This window comes from Hypanus sabinus, chromosome 4, assembly GCF_030144855.1.
Source record: "Hypanus sabinus isolate sHypSab1 chromosome 4, sHypSab1.hap1, whole genome shotgun sequence".
Classification (NCBI taxonomy): domain Eukaryota; kingdom Metazoa; phylum Chordata; class Chondrichthyes; order Myliobatiformes; family Dasyatidae; genus Hypanus; species Hypanus sabinus.
Window position 1 is genome coordinate 8305249 of NC_082709.1, and position 19895 is coordinate 8325143.

General features: G+C 40.1%; 1 protein-coding gene across 1 annotated transcript in view; it reads left to right on the forward strand.

The window, feature by feature from the left end:
• LOC132392461 (extended synaptotagmin-3-like) overlaps positions 1–19895 on the forward strand; it is a 106302-nt gene that overhangs the window by 1389 nt on the left and 85018 nt on the right. The window contains exon 2 of the mRNA XM_059966337.1: positions 17211–17252. Within this exon, the coding sequence (XP_059822320.1) occupies positions 17211–17252 (42 nt within the window). The remainder of the gene's footprint in view (positions 1–17210; positions 17253–19895) is intronic.

Sequence of the window (19895 nt, forward strand, 5' to 3'; positions counted from 1 at the left end):
AAATAAAGTATTTAAATATATAAAGTACTGTACACAGGATTTCAAAGTAAAGCAATGACGCGTATCAAGATATTTTTAAAATGTGATACAGTAATACATGTGCTTTATTAACGCAATAAAAACAAGACCATGTATTTAAAGTACTGGCAAGTTAATTTTTTTTATTTTGAAAGACATATCAGTGTGAAGACTGCTGTTGCTTTTGAATAAGAACATTAAGCTGGGGGGTGGTTTTTGACAGAACAACCCGCATTCATGGTGGGCGTCCAATGGCGGGGCTGCCCGGTAATTAATCGCCATGTCAGCAGCGGGAAGACCGCGATTACGTTCGATCCAGCAGCAGGTCAATAACTACCGTCAATTCAAGGAGTGGCGAGAGTACCGTAAACAATGTTGAGATATTTGTAACAACTGTAATGTGGTATGAAAATACCTGTGATTTCTATTGGTGACACACTCACGGGTACTATTAATACCACAGTGCCTATATTCATAATTGAAGGAAATACTAAATATCGGTTTGAGGTTAGTGAAAATATAGATTTAATTCTTTTCCGATCGATGTTCACGGAGCCCCGAGAATCTATCCACAGACCCCAGGTTAAGAACGCCTGCTCTGAATTGAAAGGTTTGCCCATGTTTCTGGATGGTTGGAAATTGAAAGGAAACGTTGAGTATGGCCTCGTCGTAGCTTAATGATCTCTTTGAAGTGTTGGAGAAGAGGATACACCTAGTGGTGAAATACTGATTTTGAAGTTGGTGGAAACTATAGAGGATAATTTTTGAATGTGGAGGTGGTTGGGTGGAAAGTGAAAACAAGGGAGCCCTATCCTATCTTTGAGTCAGTAGGAGGTGGAATGAGACTGAACTCTGGGAAATGGGAAACACTACTGGGAGACTGAAGCTCTAGTAGAGGAAAGGATCCAATTCAAGGGAAAGGAAGACATGTTCAATTCAATCAAGACAGGGCTGTAGCAGTTGTGGCCTTCAGTACAGAGAGTGCAGGAGCTGGGAGAATACGGTGCAGCTTTCAGAAAACAAGGTTGATCATGTGAGAAGTTGGGTGTGCATCCACCCCCACAGGCACCTCTTCACCAACTGAGTGCTCTCAGCAATTTATGGTCGTTTTGGATCTGCAGGGTTTTTTTGGTTCTGATAATTCTGTGATGTGGCCATTTCCTGAAGTACAGTTGAAATTGAAAGGAAGATGGGCTTCTACCTGGTTAATTGAGTATTGTGTCACGTTGATCAGGAGGGACAGAGTTCACCCCAGGTGGCTGATGCAAAAAAGCTGGCCCTAATCTTCCATGCAGCTGTAGATGGGAGGGTGTTGTCTGAAGATTAGAAACAGCATAAGTTGCACAATTAATTATAGTAACTGTTTCTTTTCGTGTGGCAGGGTGGAGATACATCTTTCCCAAGGGCGCTCCTTCCCTCTGCTAACCTGCAACCTGCAGGTCACCCTTAGGAAAGGTGTAGCACCCAGTCCCCCAATCAGGGTCACGTGAAGCCATGGGAGTAGGTGGTGAATGGTTGTATGAGCTGCTGGTGCACATCACAAATCCTGGTTATCTGACCACAGATGCCAGGCAGGCAATCTCTGAAGAGTATTGATAATGGCTGGGGTTAACCATCTTGTAAATATACCATTGCCTCCTTCTGGGCAGTAAGCCACTTCTGTAGAAAAGTTTGCCAAGAACAGTCATGGTATTGGAAAGACCACGACCACCCATGTCATGCGGCTTGGCACTTAATGAGGACAGTTGTTCCTTTCCACACCTTGAGGTGCATTGGGTGGCAACTTTGCCATTTCTTTAGCATTTGTCTGTTCTTTATGCGGCCAAGTTGCTAGCTCATTGCTCAACCCAGCACAGATGGTAAGCGTACAAGGAGCCAACTGCATTCAAACTCGGGACCACTTGCCTCGAAGTCTGGTGCAGATGCTACTACACCGCTGCCCAGCAACATAATGAGGATGGTGAACTTTGATTCAGGTGGTGGTGAATTTCAGGACTGAATTTCTAGGATGTGTATTTGATTTGAGAAAAAGACAATTGATGTCTATCTAATCAATGGGGTTTTTAAGCAAATTAGTGTGGTGAGGTACCAGGTCATTGTTAAAACTGAATGCTATTGAACAAAATATGCTATAGCAAAATGGACTGTATACCAGAACTTTGTCTGTGATCACAAAACCATCTATGAATATAAAAGTGTCTATAATAGGAATAGATTATTTCAAAAAAAAATTTTGGACACAGAAGTGCAAAGTAGATTTCTCAAGGGATTGACACCAGGACCACTGCTTTTCATAATATTAATGATTTGACTTTGGCATTCAAGACAAATCTGTAGCCGAGACGGTAATGATGGTGTTGTTCTGGACTGTGAGGATTGTAACAGATTTCATGGAGATCTACACAGATGCTCCATAGACAGGGAATGGGTGGATAGGTGGCTGATGGAACTTAATGCTGAGCAATGCCAAATGTTACATTTTGACAGGAAAAATGTAAGGCAATCTAAAGGATGCATTTCTAAAAGCTGTTCAAGAGAAGAGATCTAGGACTGTATGTATGTGATTTGTTGAAAGTGGTACGCTAAAAGAAGTGGTGGACAGAGATGGGCACAACGCTCCAGTGGTGCCCAAGCCAGTTATTATATAAAATATTTTCTTGCTCTCTATCTATGGATCTCCCAGGTTACAACAGGAATCCATTCCTGAGAATTGTTTGTAATTTGTATCTCTGCTCCAACTACAGCCCGGGGCTTTGTGTCAGAGGAATCACTTTCGTTCTCAATGCTATTTGTTTACATTTGTTTGGATGATGCATTTTTTTTCTCCTTCTCTGCACATTGGTCTTTTCTAATGGGTTCTTTTGGGTTTCTTGCTCTGTGGCTGCCTGTGAAGAGACGAATCTCAAGGTTGTATAACGTATACATGTACTTTGAAGTACTCGGACTGGCAAGATATTTAAATAAAAGCGTAGGATAGCCAAGGGTTAAACAAAGACTTTTACTCAGTCATTTTGATACTGCCATAAACCAATGTCCCCTTTGGCAGAAGATACCTGTAGCCCCACAATAGCTGGTAAATCAATCCTGCCAGTCTTCCAGATGTTCTTTTGTGCGTATGGACTTTATATCAGTCAGGAATTTGTAACCTGGGTTTATTGCATTCCATGATATGTATTTGTATAAAATTCAGCATCTCATGCTTTTCTAAGCACTTTGTGAAGAGCTCCAAGAGGATGAAGAAAAAAATTACCAAATTGATTACAGAGATTACTAACCCAGTTTCTCCATCCAGTTTAGGGGGCAGTATGGGGCAGTTTTCCTTCAAACAGTGGCGAATGCAAGATCTGATGCAGTTATTTAAAATGTGAGTGGTGTAACTAGAGTAGAGAATGAAATATTGTTCCTTCTGGTGGGAATGAAGAGAAGTTGGGGGGTGGAATAAGCTGGATTGCATTGACATGGATCAATAAGATCTTCCAGGACTAAATCATTTATTCCTCAGTGTCAAGATCTCTGAGGACCTAACCTGGTCCCAACATATCAATGTAGTCACAAAGAAGGCAAGACAGCAGCTATACTTTATCAGGAGTTTGAAGAGATTTGGCATGTCAGCAAATACACTCAAAAACTTCTATATTTGCACCGTGAAGAGCATTCTGACAGGCTGCATCACTTTCTAGTATGGAGGGGCTACTCCACAGGACCAAAAGAAGCTGCAGATCTAATCATCTCCATCTTGGGCACTAGCCTACAAAGTACCCAGGACATCTTTGGAGAGTGGTATCTCAGAAAGGCAGTGTCCACTATTAAAGAACTCCAGCACCCAGGGCAACCCTTTAGAACAAAGGTTGGAGGGTTTTTTTTTAGCCAGAGAATAGTGAATCTGTGGATTGCTCTGCCTCAGACTGTGGTGGAGGCCATGTCTGTGTGTATACTCAAGGTGGAAGTTAATAGTTTCCTGATCAGTCAGGGCATCAAAGGATATGGTGAAAAGGTAGGTGTATGGGGTGGAGTGGGATCTGGGATTAGCCATGATGGGATGGCAGAGCAGACTCGATGGCCTGAATGGCCTAATTCTGCTCCTATATTTTATGGTCTTAATAGAGATAAGAAAGGAGTGAAGTAGTGTTCACAGGTTCATTGTCCATTTGGAAATCTGGTGGTGGTGGTGAACAAGCTGTTCCTGAATGTTGTGTGTGTATCTGCAGGCTGCTGTAACCCCTTCCTGAAGGTAGTATTGAGAAGAGGGCATTACATAGTAAGGGAGTTAAGCATTATGGGAAAAAGGCAAGTTTATGGACAGATCAGCCATGATCGTATTGAATGGTGGGGCAGGCTCGATGGGCCGATGGCCTACTCCTGCTCCTATTTCTTATGTTCTAACATTGCTTTATACCTCAAATGAGCTGAGCTCTTTTATCAATAAATATAAATAATCAACAAGTATTAAGGTATGTTGAACTAAGTATTTTGATCTCTGGTAGATCTTTAAATGATGTATTACTATGGATGTAAAATAAATATACCCTAATGTACAGTGTAGGTTCAATTAATCTTCCTCCATAAAACCTCACTCGTTTTAACAAATGGATTTTATTGTTTTCATTTTTCCTTTTAATAAAATATTAAAAGATATGGGAAATAAACATTTAATTTAACAGGCACAGTAAATAAAATTAACAAATACTTTCAGGTATTGAATATCTGAAACCAAAAGCAGAAAAACACAGCGTGTCTGTTTGCATTCAACCTTTATTCTAATGCATTTCTCATTTCCCAAGAACTATCTTTACAACCAAGGTCAATGAGTGCGTTGTACAACCTAATTTCTGCCAAACAGTAGCTATCTTGGAGTCAAATAGCAATTGAATGCTGGAAGTATTGAGTTACCAATTAACTATGAGTGGCTGGGTGAAAGAAATAGGAATTTCCAACAATAAAATAATGCATTTCAATCAATTGACATGGATGTTTAACCAATTAATTGAAAAGTCAATAAGTTCAGCCTCTGACAAAGCTAGTATTTGTGATGTATCTCAATTAACCTTTGGGTGGTGGTGATGAAGCTGCCATCTTGAACTGTTGAAAATTGTGAAGTATGAGATTGGAATTCCCATGACTTTAATGGAACAGTGCTATAGTCAATCTATGATATTCTTTTGGAGGTGTTCCCATCTGCCTGTCAGTCTTACTTTCCAGGTAGAGCAATTTGCAAAATTTGATGTTGTTTTTGAAACCTAAGTGTGTTGGCACTTGTAGATGTTATACACTGCTGGTGTGACTTTCTTTTCTCCCCCCCCCCCCCACCAGAATTGGATCAAATGATTGTTTAAGGTGGTTTAAGACTTGGCATGATGTTACATGGTGTTGGCTTGATTTTTGCCAGTGTTTAAGTCAGAGTGTTTAAGATGGCACGTGGAGTATCAGTCAAGTTTTGCCCAAGCTGATAGTTGAGTGTTTTGGAACTGTATTCATTCAAACAAGTGTACCCCAGTCTAACCATGATGTGTAGACAGTCTGTCAGGAGATGGAAGGGAAAAGTACTCAGTAACTGACCCACTCTCCCACTCTTCTGGCTTGAAATCAAGTGTGTTCCTCAGAGTATGGCATTTCTATCCTGGGAATAATATACTGTATGCCTGAAAACGAGCTTCTTGCAGCAGTGCTGTGCATTACAAACTTGACAACATGGTTTATGTAACATTTATGCTAACATGCACATAATAAACATAATGTTTGTGCATATTGAGGGAAAAATAAGAAATGTAGTTCAAGGTAGTGCTATTGGTTTCTTCAAGTCTGTTCAGGAACCTGACAGCAGTGGTGAGAAACTGTTGTTGAATATTGAGACGTTCCGTATCTCCTGCCTGATGGTCACTGCGCCACCTAATCTGAGCTGGTGCGTGGCTGCACAGTAACAGAAATGCTCCCATGCACCTAGCCTTGGTTGCTATACAGCTGGAAGTTTCTTTTATATAATGTTAATATAATTTTGAATTTATGCTAATAAAATTTTGAAATTTATTTTAGTCTAATTGTGAAATACCTTGTAATTAATTGTGTTTATGAATATAATCCATAAGTTTTCTAAATAACAAAGGTACCACAACCTTTTACTATGAAACATTTTAGAGCTTCAATGTATTTACATTGTCAGTGTTACAATTTACAGCATTGTTTCAAATTGTAACAATAAACACAGAACGGAAATCGGTGGCTCAGTGCTGATAAACTGCCAGCCCGCTGAATACCAGTACCATCTAAGTTTAAAAGATTGTGAATCATGAAAGATTTTCTTTGTACTATATTTCATTATACCCTTCAATTAATAAATAAAATCAAAAGTATGTAAATTTAAAATTTTCATTCTAAATATTCATACAATGCATATTACCAAAATTGCTAGGCAGTTTTCAGGATGTGTTTTTTTTTAAAAAAAAGAACTTCCTACTCAGAGCAATGTTTGGTCATCACAGCAGTAAAAAAGATAATAATTAGAGGGAAAGTTACTGATGGCAGCATCAAAGAGAGCATGGCCTCTTATGTTGGGGGGCGGTGGGAGTCTTGAATGATGGACAGGATTTTTGCTGAGATGCTGCCTTTTGTCAATATCCTCGATCGTGGGGTGAGCAGTATCTGGCTGAGCGCATCACTGTCGCCTCTTGTATTCCCAAGTATTGGAGTTTCCATATTAAGCCATGATGCAATCAGTCTGAATTCCAGTGTCAGTGCTTCCCATTGTATGTCGATCTGGCTGAGCGCATCACTGTCGCCTCTTGTATTCCCAAGTATTGGAGTTTCCATATTAAGCCATGATGCAATCAGTCTGAATTCCAGTGTCAGTGCTTCCCATTGTATGTCGATCAATGGTCAGTAGATGAGTGTTGTGAACATTCCTCACGGTATTACTAAGAGCAAGAGAAATGAACCTACAAAAGGAGAGGGTGAAAGGGTCCTCTGTTTTGCTTTTTTCCCCTCTTCGTTTTCTTGAAACCATTTCTCTCCCTTCCATTTCTTTATCCTGCTTTCACTCCCTCTTGCTGCAGCTGCTGCCCAGCCCAGAGCCCTAAATGTGGCCTTAGTTGGCCAGACTGGTATTTTTGGGCTGCTGGGGAGAAGTAACGTGCCTAACCATAGGTGCCTCTTGTGCTGGCAGAGTTCCATCTACTGAACTGTACCAGTAACGGGGCTTACCCCCATGTCTCAGGTTCTGTCTGTTAGTGAAAACAAGGACTGGAACAGCCATATGGCCTGTTGTGTTGGCCCCACTATTCCCTCTAGGTGCGCGGCTGCGCAATAACTAGAACTGGACGCAGCTAGAAAAAGTTTTGAAATGTGAAGGATTTTTCTTTGTTGTACTCTATGCAATTTTAGCCTTCAATTAATAAATAAAATCAAAAGTATGTGATCTTTAAGTGTTCATTTGAAATGTTAGTAGGGTGACAATTACAAAAAAAATCATTAAAGTGCCACGCAATTTTCAGACAGTGTGAAAATAAATTCCTGTTCAGAGCAACAGTTGGTCTGCGCAGTTGGGGAAAAAGGTGGGAATGTTGTTCTGCTCTACTCTTTAAGCTGACTGAGTAGAATCTTTCAGTCAACACAATTGTACTGCCCTTTCCCCATATTCTTTGATCCCCTAATATATAGAAATGTATCTTTTCATTTTGAAAACAATCAGTGACCTTCTTCACAGGAGAATGGAAACGCCAATGCCCTTGAACAAAAAAATCCTACAAAAGTAGTGGATACGGCCCAGTCCGTCACAGGTAAAGCCCTCCCCACCACTGAGCACATCTACATGGAGCATTGTTGCAGAAAAGCAGCACCAACCATCAGGGACCCCCACCCCCCAGGCCACACTCTCTTCTCACTACTGCTATAAGAGGCAGGTACAGGAGCTTCAGGACTCTCACCACCAGGTCAGGAACAATTATTATCCCTGAACCATTAGGCTTTTCAACCAGAGGAGTTAACTTCATTTTCCCCCATCACTGAACTGTTCCCATAACCTATGGACTCACTTTCAAGGGCTCTTCATCTCATGTTTTTGATAGTTATTGCTTTTTTTTATTTGCACACCTTGTTGTCTCTTGCACTCTGGTTGAACTCCCAAGATCTTTCATTGATTCTGTTATGGTTATTATTCTATAGATTTATTTAATATGCCTGCAAGAAGATGAATCTCGGGGTTGTATATGGTGAGATATATGTACTTTGATAATAAATGTGCATTGAATTTTGAGGGGTAAGAATTTCACTATTTGCCATCTTAAAGAAATTTCTTCTTAAACTGTTCAGATATTCTACACTATTTGATATTATTTATATTTCTCCAATGTGCTTTTTTATTTTGCTTTTTAACATGCTAAACAGAAATATGGTAATCTTTCCAGTGTTCGGTTTAAAGGAAAACCACAAACTGAGACAATGAGTTTTAGACTCTGTGTTTCATGTCCGTATTCCAATTCCAGCATTTGCCACAAGCACAGCTCAGACACCCAGCAATAAACAGGCAATCCTATGCGTATGAACAGCTGGCATACTAATGAATGAGTCAGGCAGACCTAGATTAACAAAGTTTTACTGTATACAGGCCAACCCAGCTTAAGAACTTCTGATTAATGGAAACCCCATTCATCTGGGCAAACCTCTGATAAAATCAACAATCCGGCATACATACACGCATTCATTCCAATGAATGACAGAATTAGTTTCCTTGCTCTCCACTTTTAATAATTGTTTTTTTCTTATCAGTCTTGTGTTTTGATCACATTTGTTACAAAGCCGTGGATGATTGGTAAACGTACTAAGTGATGTCTTTGTGTATTTTCTGACAAGTGGCCAAATCAGCATGTGTATGGGCCATGTATCTGTTCTCTGCCTGTGTTGTTTTCTGTGTCGCATGATTATTATGGTAGTTAGTCACGTGGGTTGGGTGTGGTAGAAGCAAAGAGTAGTCACATATTCATGCTTTATCTTTGGGTCAGTCTAGTTTGGGTAGGGCTGAGGGAGTGGGCTGGGCGTGATATCTTTGTTGACCGCGTGTTTACACTTAAACCTGCTTAACTATTTTTGAATATTTTCGAATACACTTAAGAACATTTGGCTTAAGTACACTTAATTTGTTAAGATTCGTTATTTAGTTACAATGATTTCTGAAGGCCAATGATCCAAAAGGTTTCTTTATGACCCTATCTACCTGTGATGCCACTTATAATGAATTATGGACCTTTTGCTCAAATCCCTTTGTTCTACCACACTCCTCAGTGTCTGACCATTCACGATGTAAGACCTACCCTGGTTGGTCCTACTGAAGTGCAAAACCTCACATTTATCTGCATTGAATTTCATCTGCCATCTTTCAGCCCATTTTGCCAGCTGTTGCAGATCCCTCTGCAAGCCATGATAGTCTTCCTCACTGTCCACTACACCCCCAATCTCGGTGTCACCCGCAAATTTGCTGATACAGTTTACTGCATTATCATCCAGATCATTGTACTGAGTACAGGAGATGAGATGTTATGTTGAAATTGTATAAAATATTGATGAGGCCTAATTTGGAGTCGTAAGGAAAGACAGAATAGGTTAGGATTTTATTACTTGGAACGCAAAAGATTGAGAGGAGATTTGATAGAGATACAAAATTATGAGGGGTACATATAGGGAAAATGCAAGCAGGCTTTTTCCAATGAGGTTGTGGGGGGGGTGGGGCTACAACCAGAGGTCATGGGTCAAGGGTGGAAGTTGAGAAATTTAAAGGGGAACAAGGGGAAACTTTTTCACACAGAAGGTCATGAGAGTGTGGAATAAGCTGCCAGCCACAAATGATGCACATGAGCTTGATCTCAATGTTTAAGAGAAGGTTGGACAGGCACATGGATAGTAGGGGTATGGAGGGTTATAGTCCTGGTGCAGGGTGATGGGAGTAGGCAGAATAAATGGCTTTGGCACATACTAGATGGGCCAAAAGGCATGTTTCTGTGCTGCAGTTCTCTATGATTTATGACTCCGTGCAAGGAATTCTGCATTTTGAAAAATTAACATGTAAACGCACATTTCTTCAGCTGTAACTCATTCAAGTGGACTTGTGTACTTATAGAATCATGACAAAGTCCAAATAAGACTGAATAGCTCAGTAACTTTTCCTCCGTAGCACAAGCCAGCATTCTTATGCAGGCATCCTGGCTGCCCAACAGATCCCAATTTTACTGATACATGAACAAACCAAAATCATTTATAGAATAAGCACGGTAATCCTGTATGGCACATTATCCAATCCAGTAGTGAAGGTCCAAAGTTGAAAAATACGTTTTATCTTTAATCTGAAAACCAGCAAAATGAATAATCTTGAAATGATAAAAACTGATTAAACTAAAACCAGAATTGGAATACGGACTTGAAACACAGTCTAAAACTCATTGTCTCAGTTTGTGGTTTTCCTTTAACCTGTACACTGGAAAGATTACCATATTTCTGTTTAGCATGTTAAAAAGCAAAATAAAAAGCACATTGGAGAAATATAAATAATATGGAGAATTATGGGAAATAAAAGATAAAGAAAGGTAGGGCTGGGGCGGGGGGAGCCTCCTTTCTTTCTTTCTTTCTCCCAGCTCTACCTTTCTTTCTCTTTTATTTCCCATAATTCTCCACCTTCCCCCTAGCCCATTCCCCTCCAGCCTATCACTTCCTAGCTCTCTACTTTATCCCTCCCCCCACTTCTTATCCCGACTCAACCATCCCATGTTACTTCACTCCTGATGAAGGGTTTCGGCCCGAAACGTCGTCACTACTTCCTCCCATAGATGCTGTCTGGCCTGCTGAGTTCTGCCAGCATTTTGTGTTTTTATTAAATCAGAGGAGGAGTTTAGCAAACATAATATAAAAGATGTATAAACAGCAATAATAAAAACAAAGTATATAATGTCAAAATCAAATAGGTAAAATATTATGCTGTTATATATACAATGGTCAAAAAAAACTACAACTCCTCATAGCAACCATAAAAAAAAGATTGGAAATTTTATTGATAAAGGAGAAAACCCCACTAACTAGACGGAAACAAAAAAAAGAGAAAGAAAAAAAAAAGTAAGAAAGATTGGGCAGTCCAATTGAGGATAAAATTTTTAAAAAGAGAAAAAAAAAATCCTTCCAGTCATCTCCGAACCTTCATGGATAAGGATTTTCCCCAAAGAGAATCTGAAAAATAAATAAATAAAAATAAATTAAATCATGTGAAAATATTGAATAAAGGGTTGCCAGACTTGTTCAAAATTAAAGGATGTATCAAATGTCCAGCTTCTAATTTTCTCCAAGCTCAGACATGACATGATGGAAGAGAGCCAATAGAAAACAGTAGGTGGGTTAGATTCTTTCCAGTGTAGCAAAATAGCTCTCCTAGCCAGTAAAGTTGGAAAAGCTATCACATGTTGAGCAGAAGCAGACACTTTGCTTGCTTCCTCTGGAATAATCCCAAAAATTGCTGTAAATGGATTAGGTTGAACATCCACATCTATAACTTTAGATAATATTCCAAACACATCCCTCCAAAAATTGTTTAAACTTACACACGACCAAAACATATGAGTTAGAGTAGCCACTTCTGCGTTACATCTGTCACAAATAGGGCTTATATTAGGAAAAATATGCGCTAATTTATCTTCGGACTACCTGTGTACTATCTTAAACTGAATTAAGATATGGCATGCGCAGATAGCTGAATTATTGACTAAATAATAAATTTTACTCCATTGGTTATCTGAGAGTGAATGCAGAAGTTCTACTTCCCAGCTACGTTGAACCCTATCATTAGGCGACATGCGAGCATTCATTAACTGTTTATAAATGATAGCTCTTAATTGTTTTTGAAAAGGTTTAAACTGGAAAATAGCATAAGCCAAATTTAAAGAGCAGGCCGAGGGGTAATTCGTTAAAAAAAATCACGTAAAAAATTCCTAACCTGTAAATATCTGAAAAAATGTGTATTAGAGATATCATATCTATCCATTAACTGTGAAAGACATTAAACAGTCTTGTAAAAGCAAATATAAAAATGTTTTTATTCCCTTAATTTTCCATGTTAAAAAAGCCTTATCCAAAGTTGATGGTTTAAAAAAGAAATTAGAATAAATATTACTAGAAAGTAGAAAATCATTTAATTCAAAAAATCTATGAAACTGAAACTGGATTTTTAAAGTATGTTTAACAATAGGGTTGAGAGCTTGTCTACCTATCTTGGAGAGCGAAAACGGGAGCGGAGCTCCCCTTCAGATCATTGATATTGATGACAAACCACAAGGGACCCAGATGGAGGGAAAGGTAGTTTTGAGGAAGTAGAGAGGCTACAGGAGGACATAAACAGAAGAGGAGAATGGGCAAAGAAGTGGAAGATTGCCAGAAAGAGTATGGTTATGCACTTAGTAGAAAAATTGAAAGGGTTGACTATTTTCTAATTAGAAAATACAAAAAAAAACTGAGGCACAAGGGTACTTGGGAGTCCTTGTGCAAGATTCCCTAAAGGTTGAGTCTATGATGAGGAAGGCAAATGCAATGTTAGCATTCATTTCAAGAAGACTAGAATATAAAAGCAAGGATGAAACGTTGAGATTTCATAAAGCACTGGTGAGGCCTCACTTGGAGTATTGTGAGCAGTTGTACACAGAACACATAAATCTACAGCCCGTTACAGGTTTTTCAGCCCACAATGTTGTGCCAGCCATGTAACCTACTCTAGAAACTGCCTGGAGCTTCCCTACCACATAGTCCTCTATTTTTCTAAGATCCATGTACCTATCTAAGAGTCTCTCAAAAAACCCTATTGAATCTGCTCTGCCATCTTGGCTGACAGTGCATCCCATACACCCTCCACTCTGTGTGAAAAAGCTTACCCCTGACATCTGTTTCTACTTCCAAGCACCTTCAAACTGTGCCCTCTCATATTAACCATTTCAGCCCTGGAAAAAAGCCTCTGGCTATCAACACGATCGATGCCCCTCATCACTGTCATCTCTCATCCCCCGTTGCTCCAAGGAGAAAAGGCCAAGTTCATTCAAACTTTTCTCAAAAGGCATGCTCTCCTGTCCAGGCAATATCCTTCTAAATCTCCTCTGCACTCTCTCTATATCCACATCCTTCCTGTAGTGAGGTGACCAGAACTGAACACAGTACTCCAAGTGGGGTCTGACCAAGGTCTTGTATAGATGTAACATCACCTCATGGTAGTTTTAGGCCCTTTATCTTAGAAAGGATGAGCTGCAACTGGAGAGGGTTCAAACGAAGTTCACGAAAATTATTTTAGCATAGAATGGCTTGTCATATGAAGGGCATTTGATGGCTCTGGGCCTATATTCACTAGAATTCAGAAAAATGAAGGGTGGCCTCATTGAAACCCATTGAATAGTGTGAAAGGCCTTGATAGAGCAGATGTGGAGAGGATATTTCCTATGATGGGAGAGTCTAAGACCAGAGGACATAGCCTCAGAACAATGGTGCATCCTTTTAGAATGGAGATTAGGAGGAGTTCCTTTAGCCAGAGAGTGGTGAATCTGTGGAATTCTCTGCCACAGGCAGCTGTGGAGGTTTAAGTTTTTATGTATATTTAAACACAGAAAACCTACAGCCCACAAAGTTGTGTCGAACATGTCCCTACCTTAGAAATTACTAGGCTCACCTATAGCCCTCTATTTTACTAAACTAAGATGTACCTATCTAAAAGTCTATTAAAAGACCCTATCGTATCCGCCTCCACCACCGTTGCTGGCAGCCCATTCCACGCACTCCCCACTCTTGAGTAAAAATCTTACCCCTGACATCTCCTCTCTACCTACTCTTCAGCATCTTAAACCTGTGTCTTCTTGTGGCAACCATTTCAGCCCTGGGTAAAAGCCTCTGACTATCCATGCAATCAATGCCTCTCATCGTATACACCTCTATCCAGTCACCTGTCATCCTCCTTCGCTCCAAGGAGAAAAGGCCGAGTTCACTCAACCTATGCTCATAAGGCATGCTCCCCAATCCAGGTAACATCCTTGTAAATCTCCTCTGCACCCTTTCTATGGCCTCTACATTCTTCCTGGAGTGAGGCGACCAGAACTGAGCACAGTACTCCGTGGGGTCTGACCAGGGTCCTATTTAGCTGCAACATTACCTCTAAATTCAATTCCACAATTGATGAAGGCCAATATGCCTTCTTAACCACAGAGTCAACCTGCATAGCAGGTTTAAGGCAGAGATTGATAGATTCTTGATTGATCAGGATATAACCATATAACATATAACAATCACAGCACGGAAACAGGCCATCTCGGCCCTCCTAGTCCATGCCGAACTCTTAATCTCACCTAGTCCCACCTACCCGCACTCAGCCCATAACCCTCCACACCTTTCCTGTCCATATACCTATCCAATTTTACCTTAAATGACACAACTGAACTGGCCTCTACTACTTCTACAGGAAGCTCATTCCACACAGCTATCACTCTCTGAGTAAAGAAATACCCCCTTGTGTTTCCCTTAAACTTCTGCCCCCTAACTCTCAAATCATGTCCTCTCGTTTGAATCTCCCCTACTCTCAATGGAAACAGCCTATTCACGTCAACTCTATCTATCCCTCTCAAAATTTTAAATACCTCGATCAAATCCCCCCTCAACCTTCTACACTCCAATGAATAGAGACCTATATGAGGGGATACTGGGAGAAGGCAGGAGATTGGGGCTGAAAGGAAGGTTGGATCTGTCATTATGAAGTGGTGGAACAGACTTGACTGGCCAAGTGGCCTAATTCTGCTCCTATATCTTATGGTCTTATGAGAGCCCATCTCATTGGCTCTTCACTCAACCCTGGAACATTTGGAGAGCAAAGATGCATGCATGCTCTTTATTGACTACAACCTGGCATTCAATATTGTAATCTCCTCAAAACTAATTAATATGCCTCAATACTACCTTATGCAACTGCATCATTGATCTCCTCAATCGTAAATACAGGTCAGTTTGGATATCTTCTCCATAATCTCCCTCAGAACAAGGTGCACCACAAGGCTTTGTGCTTTGCCACCTGCGTTACCCGATTTACACTTGTTACGTCAGAATGCTGGTTACCGACAACAGCTCAGCATTCAACATCATCATTCCCTCAAAGCTGTTCAATAAGCTTCAAGACCTCAATACCCCCTTTGTGCTTTCATAAGAAAGCCCTTTTTATATTTACTCCAGCCTTCATATTGCCATTTTAGGGACTATTCATTACAAATAGTTATATTTCATGTAGAAAGAATAAATAATCCAAAACTTACAACATCATAGACAGTTACATGTGAGGACATGTGTATGGATCTTATACTTTCCAGAGGAACAAGTTCTGTCCTTTTCCTAGGAAATCAGAATCAGGTTCAGTATCACTGGCACATGTCATTGCAATCCATAATTTGAAAAGTCTCGATCTGTTGTGGTTGCTTGTTTTTATTGTTTGCATGATTTGTGGGTTTCTTTTCCTCTCCCTCTGCGCATTGGGTGTTGATTTTTTTTTAAACTGGGTTGTTTCAAATTTCTTTGTGACCCGCCTGTAAGTAGACAAATCTCAACGTTGTATAGTATATACATTGGTAATAAATGTACTTCGAATCATTTGAATAAATATAAAGTAAAATAAGAGTGCAAAAAGAGAATTAAAAAGTAGTGAGATTGTGTTTATGGGTTCATTGGCTATTACAGAAATCAGATGGCAGAGGGGAAGGAGCTGTTCTTAAATTGTTGATTGCATCCCTTCAAGCTCCTGTACCACCTCCCTGATGGTAGCAATGAGAAAAGATTTGTCCTGGGTGATGGGGGGGGGGGGGGGTCCTTAATAATGGATGCAGCCTTTTTGAGGCATCACTCCTTGAATTTACTACTTTACAACAACAAAGACAAAAGTAGCAGAATATTATCAATATTGAAGGTTCTAACATAGAATTATTTTTAAGTACACACACTTACACCTCAAATACTCTTTTGTGTTTAGTCATGTTTCTATATCTAATCAAGTTTAGAAGGATGCTCGTATGACCATCCACCACCTGTGCCCATGGCTTCAGTTTTGTATTTATGCAAGTGTTCTTGGTGGCTTTGCTGCTTTAATTTTTGATAACACACACAATAGAATATTGCAGGATGATATTCATTTATCACCATGGTGAGTCCGGAGTCTGTGATCTTTGGTGAATTAGCAGTGATTACTGTTAACTATCCAAAGCTGTCCACAAAAGATCTGATGATGTTTGTGGCACAAGACTTTGACTTTGCTGTTAGTTGCTTCAAGAGCATTTGGAACACGTAATTAGAGGTACCTAAACAGCCAATCATATCAACAGTTTTATATAGATGAAGCATTTTTACCCCCAAGCATTTTACTGTGTACTCTGTTTTGGACTGTGGAACATGCAAGTAAGATGGGAGTGAAAATTTCATTGTTTTATATGTATTTTCAGTTTAAGATGTTAATAGAGGGGAATAGTAACCCACAATTCCTTGCAGAGAGTATTTATAAGTTGCAATTGTAGTTCAGTAATAGTTTTAAAGACAGAGTTTACTTTGATTTCTCACCTAACAAGATAATGTTTCTGGGTACTTTTATATTTAGAACAATATTCCCTCTATTTTTGTTTCAGCTGCACAGCCCAAACATTGCTCTGAGCAGGATTTTTTTTGAATATATATATATATATACATACATACATACATATATAAAACACAGCCTGAAAACTGTGCAGCACTTTAAATGGTGTCAGTGGTCAGCGAGCTGGCGGTTTACTTACAATGAGCTACCGAGATATATTCTGTGTTTATTCTTACAATTTGTAACTGTGTTGGCACTTGAAACATTAACAATGTAAATGCATTGAAGCTCTACAATGTTTCAAAGTAAGGTTTGTGGTACATTTATTATTTAGAAAATATGTGGATTGTAATCATTAACACATATTTACAAGGTATTTTTCACAATTATATTAACATAATTTCAAGTTTATACTAACATCATGTAAAAGAAAATTTTAGCTGATGGCAACAAAGGCTATGTGTACGGGAGTATTAAAGTTACTGTGCGGCTATGCACCCGCGCAGCTTTAAGGGAAGAGTGATTCCAACCCATGTTATGTGTTAAGTAAGGATGTGAATATATCCCTGAAATTATATGTACTCTTCTCTTGTTTCAGGTTCACTTTCCAGATGTGGAAAGAGTGGAATGGCTGAACAAGGTAAGGAACAAGAGTGGGAACTCCAGAAATCTAAAATCTGAATCTAAGTTTAATGTACGTTCTGAGATTTAAGTATCTGAAAGTCAGTCATGCATAGTAAATCCAAGACACACAACAGAATCAATGAAAGACTGCACCCAACAGAAAAGACAAACAATCACTGTTGGAAAAAACAACGGTGTAAACACGAAAGAGAAATAATATTAAATAACCAGCAAATATTGAAAGCATGAGATGAAAAGTCCTTGAAAGTGAGTCCAGAGGTTGTGGGAATAGTTCAGTGATGAGGCAAGTGAAGTTTTCCCCTCAGGTTCAAAAGCCTGATGGCTGAGGCTTAATAACTGTTCCTGAACCTGGTGGTGTGGGTCCTGTGTCTCCTGTAGCACCTTCCTGATGGCAGCAGTAAGAAGAGAGCATGACCTGGGTGTTGGTGGTCCCTGGATGTTGTTTGCCTGAGATAATGTTTTGTGCAGATGGGCTCAATGGTGGGGAGGACTTTACCCATGACAGACTGGGCCATATCCACTACTTTCTGCAGGATTTTCCATTCAAGGCCATTGGTGCAACAAGTCAATATACTTTCCACCACACATCTATAGAAGTTTTAGATGTCATGCTGAACCTTCACAAAGTTCTAAGGAAGTGAGAGGTCCAATGCTTATTTCGTAATGGCACTTACATGCTGGACCCAGGACAGATCCTCTGAAATGATAAGACGAAGGAATTTAAAGTTGCTGACCCTTTTCCATCTCTGACCTCAATGAGGACTGGCTCTTGGACTTCCACTTTCCTCCTCATGGTCAATAATCAGTTACTTCGACTTGCTGACGTTCAGTGATGTTGAGGCACCAGCCAGCCAGATTTTCAATACCCTTCCTATATGCTGTTTCGTCACCACATTTGCTTCAGCCAACAATGGTGGTGGTCTCTACAAACTTAAATATGACACTAGAGCTGTACTTAACCTCACAGTCATAAATATAAAGTGAGTAGACGGGGGCTGTGCATACAGCCTTGTGGTGCACCTTTTCTGAGGGAGATCGTGGAGGAGATGTTTTTGCCAAACGAAACTGACTGGCATCTGCAAGTGAGGATATTGGGGATCCAGTTGCATAAAGAGGTATTGAGGCCAAGGTCTTGAGGGTATAACTGTATTGAATGTCAATGAAGAGCATCCTGACGTATGCACCTTCACCATCCAGGTGTTTCAGAGCTGAGTGGCAAGCAATGAAATGACATCTGCTGTTGAGCTGCTGTGACTGTAGGCAAACTGGAGCAAATCCAGGTCACTCCTCAGGCAGGAGCTGATACTTTTCATCATCAACCTCTCAAAGTACTTCATTACAGTGGATGTGAGTGGGCAATAATCTTTGAGGCAGGTTAGCATGTTCTTCTTCAGCACTGGTATAACTGAAGCCTGCTTGAAGCAGATGGGGACCCGAGTCTGCTGAAGATATCTGTGAACACCCCAGCCAGTGTCAGAGAAATTTGCTTCAACAAAGACACAGACCCCGGTTTTCAGTTTAATTACTTTGTTATGTGACCACAGGGAGCTCAATAAGAGACTCTGCTAGAGCAAGCAAAAGCTAGGTCTTTTATACCTCAAAATACATGTAGTTCAGCAGTTTTCAGGGGTCAAGAGCTCCTGCTTAGACCTTATCGACAAAGTTCACAATACTTCCATACCTTACACAAAATCAGACATAGAATCCTCACATACACAATCATTTCGAGGAAACCAAGGTTTCAGTCCTGTAGTCTTAAAGGCCAAAGGAACCTCTCAATTAATTATAAGAAACCAAGCGATCAGTCAGTGTAGTTTTGAAGGGCCAAGGGTTCCTCCTAACACATAACATCCATGATTATGAGTTCTTCATTACTAACAAGATTTGCTACATCTGTGTGTTATGAGGATCTTCATTTCTAACAGGGCTTATTACTACTTAATAGGATTAGACAGACAGACACCCCATTTACTACTTTCCCTGCCCTGCTGTCCTCATAATTCTGTTAACTCTTAATTCTCAGGTTTAATTTTCTTCCACAGTCAGTACAGGTCTTTAGTACTCAGCCAGGTACACCATCTGGGCCGGATGCTTTCTGTGGGTTCACCCTCCTGAAGGATGCTCTCACATTGGCCTCAGAGACTGAAATCACAGAGTCTCTGGGGGCTGTGAACATTCCTCCATGTTTTGATGGACAAAGTTTGCATAAAAGGAAATGATATGACCAGTCCAAAACAGACTGAATGTAATGTAGCAAATTTAACAGAATGCACTGGTATTTTTGCCAATGCCTTTAGATGCCTGCTGTAGGCAGTTTAATCCGAGAAATATTTAAGGAGGCAGAGATCACTGCTACCTGACAGATGCAAGAGGTTCTGCAGATATGAAACCTGATGAAGGATCACAACCCAAAACATTGACTCTTTATTCCTCTCAATTGATGCAGCCTGACCTGCTGACTTCCTCCAGAATTTTGTGTGTGTTACCTGATAGACATCAGTTTTATGCCTGGTCTGAGATCCTGACGTTCCAACACCTTTCATTAATTGGCCAAAGGTGCGATGAAACCCTGAAGCACTGATGAATTTCACTGTCGGTATCTACCTTTCCTCAGCGGTAACTCTCAAGATACAGGGAA